Source organism: Pogona vitticeps, chromosome 4 (genome assembly GCF_051106095.1).
Source record: "Pogona vitticeps strain Pit_001003342236 chromosome 4, PviZW2.1, whole genome shotgun sequence".
Taxonomy (NCBI): domain Eukaryota; kingdom Metazoa; phylum Chordata; class Lepidosauria; order Squamata; family Agamidae; genus Pogona; species Pogona vitticeps.
The window spans coordinates 37,574,343-37,591,772 of record NC_135786.1 but is presented as its reverse complement, the minus strand read 5'-3'; the positions used below and the strand labels follow the sequence as shown (position 1 = coordinate 37,591,772).

The window sequence follows — 17,430 nt, the reverse complement described above, 5'->3', positions numbered from 1 at the left end:
CCAGAGCAGTTTTTAAAAAGCAGAAAGCAGCAACTTACCTTAATAGGCAGTCTGAAGCCTCTTCCAATCGCACTCACTCTAACCGTTGGGGCGAAAGAGCTACAAAGCAGCAGCCTCTTCAACTACCAATGGTTAGCAATTTGAATTTCCCGCCGTTTTCCCCTGCCTTTCTCTGTTAGTAACTGGAAGCTCCAGCCGCAAATCGAAGCAAAATGTTGCAGCAAGAGCTGGTCATAACTTGAAATGGTCATAGGTTGGGACGTTCGTAAGTCGTAATGCAGAGACTCTGGAGTACTATCAGAGACCCTAGTCTAGTAGTTAAATTATTAGGCATGGTAGTCACTTAAAACAAATTTCACATTGTGTGCCCCTTACAAACTTTTGCACAAATTTCTGTGGAATGAGACTCAAAGTATTTATCAGCCCAGATTAATGTCACCCTGCTTTATGCCAAACACATGCCATGTCCTGACCACTAGAAAGAACTAAACAGCACGATCCATTTGGAATTCAGCATTGTTCATTCATTTACTGATTTTCTCATGTTTTCAGGCCACAGCAAAACAAAGGCACACATTGATATGCAACATATTTTTTTTTAATTTTGGTATAAAGGTACATTGAGAGCTACTGAAGCATGTATAAAAATAAATTAATATTTTATAGTTTGCATGTAGTATTGTTGCTAAATATTTCAGTTCACCCGGGTCATGAATATTCATATGCTATTTTGCATAGACCAATGGGAGTGCTGGAGGGGCAGAGTCACGAAGTATAAGAGACTCAGCAGGAGAAGGAAGAGTTTAGATAAGGTTTTGAGAGGGTTCTCAAGATGGAGAATTAGAGAGTTTGGTGGAGTTTTGGAGTTTGGGCGGGAGAATGGTGCTTGAGGGTGGATAAAGAATTGTTTAAGAGTCAACAACATTGCTTGTTCTGTCAACACTTGTATCAATAAACAATTTCTATTTGGTTCTTTTAAAATGACATATGGCTTGGACATCTATCATCCATAATAGGTATTGTTGATGAAATCAACTAGTGGCAGTTGAGGGGCACGTAACGTGAGTTCGTAGTTTGGTGAAACAATCAGGGGCCACGTGGAATCGTCACAGGTACATTGAGAGCTACTGAAACATGTATAAAATAATATTTGATAATCTGCATGTAGTATTGTTAGTAGATATCTCCGTGAACTGGAGCACCAGGTTGTGGAATCAACAGTTGCAATTTCAATTCCATATTGTGCCTCATAGAAGAGCCAGTCTGTGTGATCTTGGCTACGTTGCCCCAGAGTACCCCCAGAAAAAGGGAATGATAAACCACTCTGAGCACTCTGTACCTTGAAAATCGTGGAAGGATTTGCCATAGAATGGATTTAATGATACATAATTATAAGCCTGAGAATAAATCCAGTGGTTAGTCACAACCAGAATAGGTCCATTCAAAAATAGCTTAAATAAGTGTTGGTTTAACAATCCCATTCACTTTGTGAGTTTACTCTTGTTGGTACTAACCACTGGATTTAGCCCTCAAACACATACCTAGTGGCACTTCTCTCCTAGCCCACTAATCTTCAGGCAGCATACTTGATAGGCTTTGGCTTAGCCACTTTTCTTTTATGTATGCCAAACTGATATTCTGCTGTTGTTTAGTCATTAAGTCATGTCCGACTCTTCATGACCCCATGGACCAGAGCACGCCAGGCCCTCCTGTCTTCCACTGCCTCCCGGAGTTGGGTCAAATTCATATTGGTAGCTTCGGTGACACTGTCCAACCATCTTGTCCTCTGTCATCCCCTGCTCCTCTTGCCCTCACACTTTCCCAACATCAGGGTCTTTCCCAGGGTGTCTTCTTTTCTCATGAGACGGCCAAAATATTGGAGCCTCAGCTTCCAGATCTGTCCTTCCAGTAAGCACTCAGGCTTGATTTCTTTCAGAATGTTCTCAAGAGTCTCCTCCAGCACCACAATTCGAAAGCATCAATTCTTCGGCAGCCAGCCTTCTTTATGGTCCAGCTCTCACTTCCATATATCGCTTCTGGAAAAACCATAGCTTTGATTATGTGGACCTTTGTCGGCAAGGTGATGTCTCTGATTTTTAAGATGCTATCTAGGTTTGTCATCACTTTCCTCCCAAGAAGCAGGAGTCTTTTAATTTCGTGGCTGCTGTCACCATCTGCAGTGATCATGGAGACCAAGACAGTAAAATCTGTCACTGCCTCATTATCTTCCCCTTCTATTTGCCAGGAGGTGATGGGACCAGTGTCTATGATCTAAGTTTTTTGATGTTGAGCTTCAGACCTTTTTTTTTTTGGCACTCTCCTCTTTCACCCTCACTAAGAGGTTCTTTAAGTCCTCCTCAATTTCTGCCATCAGAGTGGTATCATCTGCATATCTGAGGTTGATATTTCTTCCAGCAATCTTAATTCTGGTTTGGGATTCATCCAGTCCTGCCTTTCGCATGATGTATTCTGAATATGCTAAATAAGCAGGGAGATAATATACAGCATTGTTGTACTCCTTTCTCAATTTTGAACCAATCAGTTGTTCCATATCTAGTTCTAACTGTTGCTTCCTGTCCCACATATAGATTTCTCAGGATAGATAAGATGGTCAGGCACTCCCATTTCTTTAAGGACTTGCCATAATTTGCTGTGGTCCACACAGTTAAAGGCTTTTGCAGGGCTCTCTCATCAATCTGCCAGTTAAGTGACATAATGAACTTCAAGTGGTAAATGTTCCAGTGCATATTCTAGGCATTTGAAGAATGCTGTGTAAAATTTAAGCACCGTGTAATGTACGGGTACTTAAAATCTCAACTCTATTTTTACCACTTCTGCCAGCTCCCTGCACTATTGATATTAGAACCCTGCACTGGGGCAATGATTTCAATAAAACTGACAGGAACTAGTTGTAGATTATAACATAATGGTGCTCACTGCACAAAATTAGCTGTCAATTTTGTTTCATGCAGAGATTGTTATTTTGTTCCACAGAAACTGGTGAGATTCTTAACAGAATTCTTTAGGTATTGGTATATTAATTGATTACATAGACATCATTTGGACCCACTTTTCCTGTGTGTAAAAAATTCATGGATTTTGACTAGCAAACTTTAATCTCCATGTTCATTATTCAGTCTATAAACATCTAAAAAGAAATATAGTATCGGCAATTTTCAATCACATTAATATTGCACAACTCTCTGGGTTAATCAAAAGCTCTTACCACATAAATAATTTTCATAATAATAAAGTTCACATTCTTCCATTAATAGTATATTTTCATATAGAAAGGGCATATTTTTTATAACCTTCACTGATGATGCTAATCTTCAGTCCTTTAGGTCTGTTTGATGACAACAGGGGTGGCAGGCATTTGTTAGTTGCAAGTTAGATGTCAGAATTCCTGAGTTAAAAGAAGTAAGGACACTTCTGGATGTGATGGATCCAAAGGTTACCAAGAGTTATTCCAAATAAAGGATATTGTTAGTTCCAATCTGTATTTTTGCTTCAGTGTTGTCTTCTCAAGTGCTTAATACTCCTTCATCTGCTAGAAGCTGCTGGTGTGTATGATAAAGGTTGTGCCCATGCAAGAGTGCTTCTGTACGCAAAGAGATTTTCTGTAGCAGAAAGAAATGGGGGAAAGGAAAAAGATTTCAGCTTTCCTAATTTTGTTTTCAAAGAACTACACATAAGTCACATCATGGAGTTCTGTGCAAGCAAATTCACACTTGATGCTGCTTCACAGCAAACGTAAACACCAAAGGATCCCAAGGATACAGATGCTATTACAACACTTTCAATCCTATAGAAATAACTCAAGAAATTTTATAGGAATACACCAAAGATTTATAGAGAAATAGCAGAGCACTACAAAAGTGGGCACCATGTGGAAATAAGTTTTAATGTTTTTTTTCATTTACAAAAAGAGTACTGTATTTTTCCGTGTATATGATGCACCCATGTATAAGACACCCCCACTTTTCTAATCCAAAATTAAGAAATCTAAGTGGGGCTTAACAAGTGTAGGGGGAAAGGGATCAAAGCACTGCAGGATCGCTTTGATCCCTGCTTTCCCCTCCACTTGTTTTTGTTCTCTCCTCAGCTTACTTCCGTGTATAAGATGACCCTCAATTTTTAGTCTAAAGATTTTAGACAAAAGTATAGTCTTATACACGGAAAAATACAGTAATTTATGGAATCTAATAAAGAATTCAATATGCTGTTTTGCAAATGTTTATTAGGCAATTAAAAAAAATCTTGGTCACATAGTACTGTATTTTCCTCTCCCAACTGGAAGAAAAAAACCAGAAAAGTGCAGTGAAGAATCACAAGACCAGTTTCCAAAAACAAAATACCATACACATGCCAAGTATGGTCCTTCCGGCTGTGGAAAAAAATGGAGAAAATAAACATGCAACAGCAACAAAATTTCACATTCAGTTACCCAACTATTCCACATTCTATCCAACCACAGCCAGTCTTCAATGCCAAGAAAATATATAGCAAAAGCAATAACTTATGAGCAAGGAAGATTTGCCACAGACATTCAGTTCTTACTAGCACATGAGGTCACTTCTGACTTCCCCAGCATCCTCTTAACTTCCAGATGGTTCACTATCTTCAAACTCAGAACTTCAAAATGACTTTACATAATTAAACTCAGTTATAGTTCCTTAACCCACAGCCTCCAGTTTTCTAATTTTTCAGAAGTTAACTGAAATAAATCCTTTCTGGATGCTTTTAAAAAAATCAAAGCTACAAGCAGCTAGATACAAAACAGTCTCCTGTCCAGTCTCCTGTTGTTCTTTCCACAATACCTATAATGGACAAAGAGCCAGCACATGGATGATATGATATACCTGTTCCATTGTTTAGTAAGGCTGTACTCCTATAACTAAAAAGTTAAACAAAACAAAAAAAAAGAAATGCTTTCTCTGTTAGTTGCATTTGTAATGTTAGTTGTGTCCCCTTACTGAAAAGAATTATAAGGTAATTAATTATAAGTAATGTAACCTCCAATCTCAAACCCTCTGGCTTATAAAACAGCAACAAAGAATCATAGGTTTACCTGGAAATCACGGATATAAGTAAGGAAAAAACTGACAAAAGAGAATGCCAAAGACCATTCAGAAACTGTGCTCACTATGTGGATGGCATAACACTGTAGAAGACAAAAAACATATAATATGAAAATGCTTCTCAGTGGTGGATGATCATTATTCCTAACAGCAAAACTGCATGATAAATGCTAACAAGAATGGAGGGGGTGGAATCTCCTAATACAGAAACAAAATGTTCAGGTTATGGACTGGCAGCCAGCTTCCAAACCTGAGATCTCTTAAGCTAAGGTAGCAGGAGGGAAGGGAACACAACACATCTTTTTTTGCCCTTCCATATCCTTGCTTTGAAACTTTTCTGAAAAAGAACTCCCATATTCCTACAGTAGCACATAAAAGTCAGGGATACAGTGCCACTTCTGGGGGGGACGGAATGGGACAACAATTCCCACATATTTGTTTCTGAATTTCAAACCAGAATTTCTTGTTCAGATGACAACTCTGTTGGAAAGCCATCCCTTATGCCCTCAAAATTGCATTTTCTAGGATACTTGATGCTTTTTGGACAACATCTCAGAGCAGATCCTTTACATTTTCAGTAGGAATAATGTTTACAGGCAGCACTGAATAGGTTAACAATAGGTTAGCTTTCCCCTCCCCCCCCAATCTGACATGGTACTCAGCTGCATTATCAGAACTATAGAATCCAAATCATGGAAAATAATACTACCACTATATTCTGCACTCTCAGGCCTCACCTGGAATATTATGCCCAGTTATGTTCCACTATTTAAAAAGAGTATCAAGAAGCTGAACCATGTCCAGAAATGGGTGACCAGGATGACAAATTAAACCAAACCCTAAATGAAACAGTTGAGGAAGCTGAACACAATGTAGGGAAGAAGAGAGAGGAGATATACCCATCTTCAAATATTTGAAGGGCTATTGAGTGGAAGACAGTGACCTGTTTGCTGCAGTTCCAGAGGGAAAGACCCTGAGTAATAGATTTGAATTACAGGAAAAGATTTTGACTCAACATTACAATTCAATAATGGAACTGACTGCCTTGGAATGTGATGCGTTCTTCAAAATTAGAAGTATTTCAACAGACAGGTGTTGGACAACCATCTAACAAGGGTAGCTTGGACAGGGACTTTCTGCTTTGGCAGACGGCTGGACTCTTTGATCCCTGCAATCCCTCCTAGTCCTATTCTAACAATGATGGCCATCCACGACAAATGTTAACTGGAGTATTGTTCTGAAAAGCTTTTTTATGCTATCAAATGTTATTGTAAAAAACAACTCATTTCCACTGAAAGAAAGAGCATTTGTGGTTAAAGGCTCTGATCTAAAGTAGTAAGGATCAATATCATTACAAAATATGCATCACTGAGTACTAATCATGAATATCTAAGTTCAGAAACAGTATAGTACTGAATGCCAATTGCCGGTATAAATTACTGGGCAAAACTATTTCCTTCACACCTTTCTTGTGGGCTTCCCATAGGTATCTCGCTGCCCATTGCTGGAAACTGGATGGTGTACTAGATGGGCTTTTGGTATGATCCAGCAAGGCTCTTCTTATATTCACATTCCTTCACTTGTTTAGGAGCTGAAAAAGGATGGCAGCAAATGGGCAACAACAATAATAATCAACATGAGGACCACCATAGGATTGGGCTTGTTAATTTGCACATCGCATTATCAGGGACGGGGGCTCAAAGAGGCAGGAGATCAGCTAGCAGAAGTGTCTTGATATCAGAGACCATACATGTCACCTCCTTTGTGGTTACAGTCATAAAGACAACTATGGGCTTCAGCCTCTTTGCCTTCCTGGTGTGTATCCTGAAAAAAAACCCTGTGGTGGCCTTTTATCTTCCACAAACACTCAGAATGCATTCTTCAATGCAGTGGGTATATTTCTGCCGTGTCTTCTCTTAACTGCAATAATCAATCTTACCTTATCCTCCGGATTCCAGTGCAACTTCTGTGCTAAACCTGTTCCACAAAGACCACTGTATAAAGTCATTGAAGAAATAAACACTTCAGGAAGTTAAGGAATATTTGTTAGGCTTGGGGGAACACCATTACATTCATTTACATTTATTTTTGTTGGTCTAGTTTTCTTTATTCATGACTAAGTTGTTGTACACCTTTTGGGCTAACTGGGAGGCACGCATGCAGGAGGTGTTTTCAGAAGAGGTAGCTGTGTTAATCTGCACTGGCATAACAGGTAAAAAAGAAAGAAGAAAGAAAAAGAAAGAAGACAAAAATGTGGCACTTTAAAGACTAACTGCTATATTTTAATATGAGCTTTTGTGGACAAGTCCACTGTATCTGTTTAAAAGTCACATAATCAATAGCAGACCAAATGTCCCATCAGAGATCTGGTGAATGCAACAGTGCTGTTGTATTACCTCATCTGTCTTCACACTATAAGGAAACAGGATTAAAGTTCTGTGAGTTCAACAGGACTTTTTCTTCCTCTTCTCCACTGTGAACAGAACCTCCAAAGCCCTGTTCCCAAAAGTTATGGAGACCCCCGGAATAGCCATGGATATGCCACAAAAACTACACACGAAGGAGGGGAATGAGCAGAGATCAGGGACTCCACCTTGCATCAGTAGAATGGCTTTCTTTCCTGTAAGAGTGTCCTCCATCTCACCCACATATTATAATTAAACTTAAAATGCACTTTTCCATTTTACGCTTGATCTTAGCCAAAAGGCCGAGAAGCGATTTTATCATTTTATTTGATCATAAATGTATTTTAAACAATTGTGACGGCTTTTAGCTAATACAATAAACTTGAACTTTTCCATTTTGTGTCAGCATCACATTGCTGACTGGTATTCAGACACTGATATACTTCCTTTAGGCATTTCATCATTGTGAAATGTCCTGCATGTGTGAATAAGCCTGACCATCTCTGAGCAAACATCAGATAAACTTTCATGACTCTTCAGTTACACAAATACAACACCATTTAGCACTATCGACCTATAGTTTAAATGTGGCTTATTAAGAAGCAAATCATCATGTCCCCTCCTTTGTTTATCATAGAATAACTGAGTTGGATGAGACCTATAAGGCCATTGAGTCCAACCCCCTGTTTAATGCAGGAACCCAAATCAAAACAGATCTGACAGATGGTTCCCAACTTTCTCTTGAATGCCTCCAGCACTGAAGCATTCACCATTTCTGAAGGTAATTTATTCCATTGTTGTACTGCTCTAACATTTAAGAAGTTTTTCCTGATATGCACCCTAAATCTGGCTTCCTGTAGCTTGAGCCCATTATTACATGTCCTGCACTCTGGGGTGGCTCAGAACAGATCCTATCCAGCTCTGTATTTCAAGTATTTGAAAAGTGCTATCATATCCCCCCTCAGTCTTCTTTTCTCCAGGCTAAACAAGGCCAGTTCTTTCAGGCTTTCATCATTGGGCTGGGTTTCCAGTCCCCTGATCACCTTTTTTGCCCTCCTCTGGACTTGCTCCAGTTTGTTGGCATCCTTCTTAAAATGTGTCAGTACTCTAGATGAGGCCTAACCGGTGCCGACTAGAGAGGGACTAGTATCTCATGGGATTTGGAGACTGTACTTCTATTAATGCATCCCAAAACCAAAATAGCCTTTTTTTTGCAGCTACATCACACTGTTGGCTCGTATTCAGCTTTTGATCTACAACTATTCCAAGATCCTTCCCACTCGTAGTATCCCCCATTTTGTAACTGCATTTGGGCTTTTCCACTTAGGTGTAGAAATTTGCACTTGTCTCTGCTAAATTTCATTCTGTTGTTTTTAGCCCAGTGTTCAAGCCTATCAAAATCTCTCTGAATTTTGTTCCTGTTTTCAAAGGTATTAGCTATTCCACCCAATTATCTCATACTGCCTTTTGTGTTGTGTCAGTTGACTGACTATAAACCTCCAGGCTATGAGTCTTCTTTTTAAGAAAGATTCTTAAATTAACTGGTATAGCAATAAATAAAAATGTGTATGTAGTTATACTTTCAGAATTGAGAGTGCACTTTCAGCATCTGGAACCCATCCAATATTAATTAATCAGTCAGTTATTTATCAAATGGATTTAACAGTGTAATCTTAGGCAGAGCTAGGTATGTCTAAGGGCAAAGGTACACACTACATAAAAGTGTGCACACATTTCATATCCCTCCCTTTTCTTTAAAACAGTGGGTACCTGAAAGGAAGGGGGGGCAATTAGGACTACATTATATGCATGTAGATTGGAGGCTATTTTTTCCCCCTCAGGAAAGAACTGTTCCCTCATAACGGCTGCCAATTTTCCTTGAGATCGAAGGTACTGTTTGTACTGATAGCATTAGTGTAGTGTCCTCTTACAAATCTATGGTGCAGCTGCATTTAGAACAGTATGAGAACAGTTCTGGTTTGCAATTTCAAAAGAGGTACACAAAAAACCATTACTAAGATCATCAATTAGAGTTCTATAAAGCCAAAGCTAAAGCATGCAAGGTTTCGGTTTTTTAGAGGAAGCCACAGAAGAATTTTATAAATTTACCTGTGATATGAAGAAATCACACAAGATTTCTCTCTTTCTCTTGTAAGCTTTATGGTCATCCTAAAATTGACTGGCTCTAGATTCATATAAGGACAGAGAGAGATAAGTACTGTTTCACAAAGGTATAAATTTACACTATTTACTTCCACAAGATGGAGTCATGCTGCCTGCTTAGAGGGTCTTTAAAGAGGACTGTTACCAAACAAATAATAGCAGATTTATCTATCATCGGCTATGCGAAACCTTTGGTTTCAAAGGCAATCTGCAGAGTGAGTGTGTCTTATGCAGAGGTTCTATTAAATAAAATTTACTAAACTCCTATTGTGAGATCCAGTGTAGCAGATTGACTAAGAATGTTGGAACGCGATAAAAGAAATCCACACAACTGACTGGTTGACAATCACTAATCACTAGGGTGAGTGCAACTTTCTATGACAATTCACATTTTCTCTGTAATCGACATTTGAACCCATAAGCAAGTTCAAACATGTTTATGAGTAATCTGTCTTTCCTCACCAAATTACTCATAAAAATATCCAAATCCACCCATAAATTCAAACATAAGTTGTAGAAAATATATATATAACATGTCATAGAAACCTTCCCCCTATTAATAATTTTTCTTACCTTATAGTGAGGATTTTTTTAAAAAAGGAGGAGCATCACATCACCATGGTGGAAGACACCATGTGATGCTGTTTTCCACTCAAACGAGAGAGACAGTATATATACATAAGTATAATTAAGTAAGAATCCCAATGGAATTCAATTCAACAGTTGTTTCTTTTTGATGGGAGATATATGCAATATCAAAATAGTATGCAATATACACTATCCTGATTTTATTCAGTCTTATTCTTTTTCAGCACTGTCCTCATAATGGATAAGTTTATTTGAACACAAGCCATGCTTCTATAAAACGACTCATCTCCACCTCTTTCTTTAAGTTTCACCACAAAGGATACTACCAGCAATGCTCAGAAAGCACCACAGCACAATTGTCAATCTGATTAAAAAAATGTCCTTCCCATGAATTCCGGGTTGCATCTTATAGGACAGAACAGTCTGAATCAAGAAGTAAATTGCTCCAATTCCAAAAGTGAGGGACGCTCCAGTTACATGGATGGAAAACAAAGTGCTTTTCTAAAGGGGGAAAGACAGTTCAAATATTTTCAAAGATAATTAGTAAGATAGAGAAAACTGAGTGCATATAATCTATGTACTCCTGTAACTCTGCCCCACTATGCCCAAATTAAAGATAGCACAAACCTGGAAGTTTGCAGTGATGCAAAGCCCAAAGCAGCTAATCATCCCTAACACAACACCAACTTTATTTAACCTGAGGATCTTCGGTTCTTCAGGATTCAAAGCACTGACTTGTTTGTATCGAACATACATTGTGGCAATGCCTGTGAATGAACCATTCAAATCAGATTAGGATACCAAAGTAGGCTATGCACCTGCAGAAATGGCAGAAGCCAAGTGTCATTTTAAGCAAAAACAACTGTCAAGTAGAGATGGGGGTATTCGTATATGACATGGGTCAGCCCCCCTGGGGCCAGACCATCTACTCACTTGTCTGCTGCTGGAGGCGGCTCCACACTCCCTTCTAATTGCTCTGGAGCTCGCTATTGACTAGCCAGTCGTCAGCCTGGCAGGGAGGCTCGTCTTTCCTCCTTTTGCTAGGAGTGGCTACTCAACCGCAAGCTCTGGAATGATTGGAAGGGGGCGCAGAGCCAGCAGCAGCAGATGGGTGAGTGGACAGTCCGGCCCAGGGACTGCAGAGTTATTAACATGAATATCCCCATCTCTACTGTCAAATATTCAAATAAAAATCAAGAGAGTGTGATATGTGGCCAGGGGTGTGCAGCCTGAAGGCAGGAAAATTAAAACTGAGAAAATTAATTTTCATACTAGATGAAAGTCTCCACTGGATTCCAGTGGAACACACTGAACTGAACAGATAAACCCTTGTGTATTCAAATCTGATAGCTCTTCTATATTACTTTGATGTAGCCAGGTTCAGTTCTATCATGGGCAAATTGAGACATCTGCCTCTGGTACCAAGAAGCTGGATAGGTGAGAAGTGGTGGCAAGATGTTATAAGACAGAGCTCCATGTGCAACATAGCCTTAAGCTAGCTTGCTCCCTCAGGTTTGGTGAAGACCGGTCCTACTAGCACAGTTCAAGTGAGATTCAGCCACTGTTTTTTAATACATGAAACAGGACTGAAGTGCCATCTTGTCTTCTTGCTACAAAGCTTTGGATGGCCCTGATACACACAGGTTTAACATGATTATTTATGTAACAAGTAACATTCAATTATCGTGCTACCTTCTATATCTTCAATTTTGATCTTTAACATTTGACAAGGGTGTCTTCATCTTTCATCTAATAGTGCACCAATTCCATGCCACAAGGCCATCTCAAAGGTTATTCTATTGCTAAAGCTAAAAAATTCTTCTCTCTGGAGCCTTACCAAGTCTAGGCATGTTCCAGAAACCCTATATTCCTGAGTGTTTTTACTTACCCAAAAGAGCAGCGATGTTTAACATTATCCCAAACAGACATCTTTCAGGAGGTGTTGTCCCTGTGTCACTAAAAGGAAATCAAGACATGATACTGTACTTCTTGTGATGCAAAGACATTTGAAAGAGACAGCAACTGCAAAGTGAAAGAACCTACGTTGTTAACATCTATTTTAATATCAAGAATAAGTGCTGGATGAAAGAAATTATGGCAACTGAAGCTGGTTTAAAACTATCTCATTGAAAAAACAGGATAAAAATAAAACCATTTTTAAAAAATTACTTATGTTATAGGTAGAAAACGTATACTGTCTGCAATACATGCTTGATTTGTTATGCTATGAATAGCATAAGCAACATTAATACATGATAAAAAGCTCAAAGGCACTTTTTATCTTTGTGAAAGTTACCTAAAATATGGTGTAAGATTTTTCACAGTGACAATATTTTGCCATTTCTCCCTCTCCATATCCCAATGAGGTTGTACATCTCACACCAATCTGTTGATGCAATTCACTTAAGAAAATGCAATAGTATAAATAAAAGTTTAAGACATTCTTGAATGCCAAAAATGAAAGAACAAAATGAAAACAAACTTAGAGACAGTTTTAGCAACCACTGAGATGGCTCTGTTTTATGCACTCACCAATTTAACTGGCTACTGGCAACACCAGTGCAATGAAGATCCTTGATTATGTTTAGAACTGTGATCTGAATGCAGTCCTCAAAGTAACACAGCCCCAAACAAGTTAACAGACAATCTCAACTGGGGGTCCCTGGCACATTTGAAGGGGACCACAAATTGAAATATACGAGAAAGGGATTTTCTATTCATCTGTTCATGTTGTATCCTGGTTTGACAGGGGGCACTGGAACCTGATAAGAGCTCCTAAAAGGGCTGTGGCCAATAAAAGGTTCAGAATGACTGGTTTAAGATCTTAAGCATGCTGTGGAACATGTGGCTGGCCAGTTGTTTCGAGAGGAAAGAGTAGACAAACTTCTGAAACATCATAGATCTCTCAAGTCTGCCTTAAAGGTTAGCAGACAAACTTCTGAAACATCATAGATCTCTCAAGTCTGCCTTAAAGGTTAGTATCAAAACCTATGAATGGGACCTAGAAACTAGTGCAACCAGCACAAAATATTGTTACTTATTCAGTATTCTAGTCCCCATTAGCATCTGAACAGTCACATTCTGATTCAATTGATATTTCTAAGCCAGAAATATAGAGGCAGATCTATATAAAGCAGGCTTGTCTAACCCGTGGCCCAAGGGCCTCATGCAGCCCAGCTCAGCTTGTAATGCGGCCCAGTGCAATTTTTTATTCTTAAAGAAATTCCAAAGTTTCAAGTTACACTGCCGGCACTTGTGGCCGGAATGTGGCCGGGGCATGTCACAACAGTAGAGGGGGTGGGAGGGAAGGAAGGAGCGGGAGGGGACAGGGGAGCTGCGTGACTGCATTGCGCCATCCCCGTCAATAGGTGGACCCCCTCCCGGCCCCATAAAGCCGCCGGAGTCGAAGCTGGCAGCCTCTGCTGTCTGAGATCGCAGCTGCCGGTAAGCGTGCTTGTAGCGGGGCTGCAGAGGACGGCTAGGGCTGCCCCCCCCATGCAGCCCAAACCAAATGTATGTGCGGCCCAAACCAAATTTTCATCTTCTAATGTGGCCCAGGGAATGTGAAAGGTTGGACACCCCTGATATAAAGCATACTACAGTAGTCCTGTTTGCAAATAAATAGTGAGTTCAGGTGCACAATAGAAAAGGGCACAGTAGATGTACAAACCCAAGTCAACACAAGACACTCTGGGCCACTCCCTTTACAATGTGATATACATTTGCTGTGGAACCTCAGGGGCATGAGATTGCATACACTTTAAGGAAACATACAATTCTTGCAAAAAAGGGGGGGGGGTCCCCTGCAGCTCCATCACAACATGCCTTATTAACAGAGCTTTGAAACATTTTTAGTTTCAGACTACAACTCCCAGAATCCTCCAGCCAGCATGGCTACTAGTCATGTAAGACAGGCAATTCTTGGAATGACAGTCCACAATAGTAACTTTCCCACACTGTTTATTAAGTGCTATAATTCACAGTTAGCTGCTATATTGCCTAAAACAAACCCCAATTATGTATTTCAAATTAGTCCACTCGAAGGCAAAGAAATTACTGCAGAATAAGTACTTTGAGAAACCTGTTCAGTATTTTTCCACATACTTGCTTAGTATATGACCACAGGTCTCATATACTACACAAAAGCAAATTCTAGAAATGTTTGACACAAGCAGACAAGCCCATGCTGAGTCATTAAAAATGCATGTGTAATAAAGGGCAAAGTCCTAAAAGGCAATTTGTTGTGTTTGAATGTAATCAATCTCAGCCTGAAACAATACATACAGGACCCAACATGTTCTCAAAACCAGTCTCCGTGTAAGCCATCACTAAATATGCAGTCAGAAATAGAATGGATATGAAACGAATGTGGAAAATAGATGTATATGAATGACTGTGTGTACATGTTTACGTGCATGCATACATGTGCACACATGAATAAGTGTCCCCACTTTTGTTTTGACTCCCTCATACCTTTTATATGTGAGGGGGTGCCTGCCTAATGTATGGTAGAGGGTATTACAGCTCTTGAGCAGAGCAGAGCCAAGCCTCTCAACTCCTACTGAAACACCTTTCAATTTATAAGAATGTAATTTATATTAAATTTGACTTTATTTTCGTACAGGTTAACCTTCAACTGACATTCAATTTGTATTCATATGGCCCAACCCCCAAAGGAAATAAATTGTTTAAAAGGGAGTGACATTATAATACATGCAACAATACAATAGCAGAAAATGAACTGACCTGATGTAGGGCACCAAAGGGTCAACGTGACTCAGGAGAACTGCAGTAATGTATGGAAGCAGAAAGGAAGCTGATGCCCAGATTACGAGGGCCGAAGGCAAGATACTCAGGCCTTGCTGAAACCACCACATCTCAAACACATCTCCCTGATCTAACTGGTGAGAAGAATAAAGGGATACAGTTAATCAAGTACCATATTTTCTTTGAAATATTTTTATTGAAATGACCACTATGTGCGTATCATCCTGTATGATGAAATGGCATGACTGGTGCTATGGCATACATTACTAAATAATTTTGTCAATAATTTTTCAATCTAAAGGGCTGCCAGAGCAACTTACTTACAATAAATGAAAATAAACCAGTCCATGAAAAAAAAAAAAAACACAAAAAGAGAAAAAAAAGAGGCAATGGAAGAGGAAAGAAGCAAGCTGAGGCAGTTCTTCAGGGTAAACAACAGATCTGCTGAGAATAGGAAAAGGAAGAGCCTGACAAAATGGCACCATTTTTCATCAGCTATGTTACAGTTCCCATCTGGTGATAGTTCAGGGAGAAGCCTGGTAGATCTCGTCTTCCTGAAGTCGTCTACATTGGGTCTTCCAGGCAAGTTTCTTATGTGAATGGTTGCCAGCTAAATCAAGACCCTCTTGGATGAACTCACAGGCTAGAATCAAGATCATTCTGTATCCATCTCAACTGAACATAATGCCTCTTTTGGAATAGAACAGTCAGAGACATGCAGCCCTATTACTTTACTGTATCTTGCTTCTTTCTGTGGCCGTTGCCATGGTTCAGTTAGTATTTGGACAGCCAATCCCAAATGATGGTTCTGAGGGATTATTGTTTAATTTTTTGGCAGATATGCTATTTCACAAGACACTATTTATCCCTAATGCTATTCGATATCTATATGAAACTAATCAAACCAAATCACAACCACCTGACCACAAGCCCAAAGCTAACAATTAGAAGTCGTAAAACCTTCCAATGTGATGAATAAATATAAAGCTACACTGACAATGAAGTTCCCCATGTCCCAAAGTGAAAGAATTGGCAGAGCACCTTTCAAACTGGACTACCCCAAACTGTTAATTTTTAAATAGCTCAAAAGCTACTTTGCTTGCCAAGTTACTGTACTAAATATATGCTCTTTGATACACTCCCACAAACACACATACAGTTGGGCTCTTGCACCTTTTAACACCTGCAGGATAGCCAGAAATTCCACAAAGAGCAGCTGAGCTGATGGAGATATCAATATATTCAATCATCTTCTGCATACCATGCTGCCCTTTAAAAATTGATGCTGTTATATGCTGTCAAATTGCTTCCAACCTATGGAGACCCTATGAATGAGTGATCTCCAAATTGTCTTGTCCTCAACTTGTAAACTCAAGGCTGTACAATAGCTCCCTTTCCTATTTGGTCTTCTTCTTTTCCTGCTGCCTTCAAACTTTCTCAGCATTATGGTCTTTTCCAAAGAATCCTGCCTTATGATGTGCCCAAAATAGAATAGCTTCGGTTTAGTCAGTTTTACTTCCATTAAAAGGTTCAGATTTCATTTGATGAAGGACCCACTCCTCTGCATTTCTGACAGTTCAGGGTGTCTGCAAAACACTTCTCCAGCACCATTTTTGAAACAAATCGATTTTTTTCCTGTCAGATTTTCTGTCCAGCTTTCCCACCCATACATTCCTAACATAAAACTGGGGTGAGGAACACGCAGTCCTCTCCGTGTTGCACTGCAAGTCCCATCAGCCCCAGGCACTACCGCCTATGGATCTAAGACAACCTCCCTCGCTACGGAGGGGCAGAAAAGAAGGGCCACTCTAAAGAGGCAGATGTGCTGTTTGCATGCCCTCCCTCTGACACAGCCGCCGCCTTCTGTGCTAAAGTACATACCACTATTTCAGCTTCCCTGACAGGAAAGGTTGAAAGGAGGTATTATTGACAGTCCCGCGCGTTCTCCTACACCCACCTCCCCTCCCCTCACCTCGCCACAGCCACTCCCACCACGTCGACCGCTTCCCCTCCGACAGAAAGCCTACGAGAGTCGGAAGGAGGGGGCGGATAAAATAGATCGGAGGGGATACGAGATCCACCAACCAATCAGTCGCCCTCCTCGCGCTCTCCTCCTCCCGCCCATGCGCACTCCCCAAAGCCCGCCTCCTGTCACCCCACGCACGCTTTCGGCTCCCGTTAGTTTTCTCTCCCGGTCGCGCGCCTTCCCTAAGCAACCCACAGCTCGGCCTTGTTTACGGCTGCCGCAAAAGAGACGTAAAGCGCCGCCCGGGCGAAGAGGCTGGTTGAGGTAAATGCCGGGTTTCTCCTGTGCGCTTCGGGGCAGTGGGTTGTGTTGGGGGGGGCGGCGGCTGGAGTCCTGATGGGCGCCGAGCCCCCCTCTGGGACTGCCTGGAGGGAGGCTTTGGCTCCTCCGTCGCTGGGCT

At 40.3% G+C, this 17,430-nt stretch overlaps 2 protein-coding genes across 11 annotated transcripts in view; one reads left to right on the top strand and one right to left on the bottom strand.

Moving 5' to 3' along the window:
* Positions 1-582: 582 nt before the first annotated feature.
* On the bottom strand, positions 583-17,260 carry DRAM2 (DNA damage regulated autophagy modulator 2). Of its 7 annotated transcripts, XR_013545086.1 has the most exons (9): positions 16,886-17,033; positions 14,984-15,138; positions 12,126-12,193; positions 10,865-11,004; positions 10,561-10,738; positions 7,021-7,103; positions 6,546-6,905; positions 5,072-5,164; positions 583-3,620 (listed from the first exon to the last, which is right to left on the bottom strand). XR_013545086.1 is itself a non-coding variant. In XM_072997106.2 (8 exons), the coding sequence occupies exons 2-8, from the start codon at positions 15,112-15,114 to the stop codon at positions 3,525-3,527; spliced, it is 789 nt and encodes a 262-aa protein (XP_072853207.2). In that variant the 5' UTR covers positions 15,115-15,138; positions 17,169-17,260; the 3' UTR covers positions 583-3,524. The 7 variants fall into 7 exon arrangements, 6 of the variants coding, with proteins under 6 accessions (XP_072853207.2, XP_020638187.3, XP_020638190.3 ...); XM_072997106.2 differs by lacking the exons at positions 6,546-6,905; positions 16,886-17,033 and adding an exon at positions 17,169-17,260; XM_020782528.3 differs by lacking the exon at positions 6,546-6,905 and having other exon boundaries at positions 16,977-17,123.
* Positions 17,155-17,430, top strand: part of CEPT1 (choline/ethanolamine phosphotransferase 1) — a 30,844-nt gene continuing 30,568 nt past the window's right edge. For 2 of the 4 annotated variants that reach the window (XM_020782525.3, XM_078393323.1), the window contains exon 1: positions 17,155-17,294. The gene's annotated coding sequence lies outside the window, so the exon portion shown is untranslated. The remainder of the gene's footprint in view (positions 17,295-17,430) is intronic. The other 2 variants (XM_020782526.3, XM_078393324.1) reach the window with 1 other exon arrangement.

What these genes read in the sequence shown, in the direction of transcription:
- DRAM2 (XM_072997106.2), bottom strand. Translation starts at nt 15,114, where the DNA reads ATGTGGTGGTTTCAGCAAGGCCTGAGTATCTTGCCTTCGGCCCTCGTA. An exon ending in CTTTCTGAGCATTGCTGGTA is followed by an intron (nt 7,104 to 10,560) that starts GTATCCTTTGTG and finishes AACTTCCTGAAG; the next exon opens with TGTTTATTTCTTCAATGACT. An exon ending in CTTATATCCGTGATTTCCAG is followed by an intron (nt 3,621 to 5,071) that starts GTAAACCTATGA and finishes TTTCTGCTACAG; the next exon opens with AAAATCTCTTTGCGTACAGA.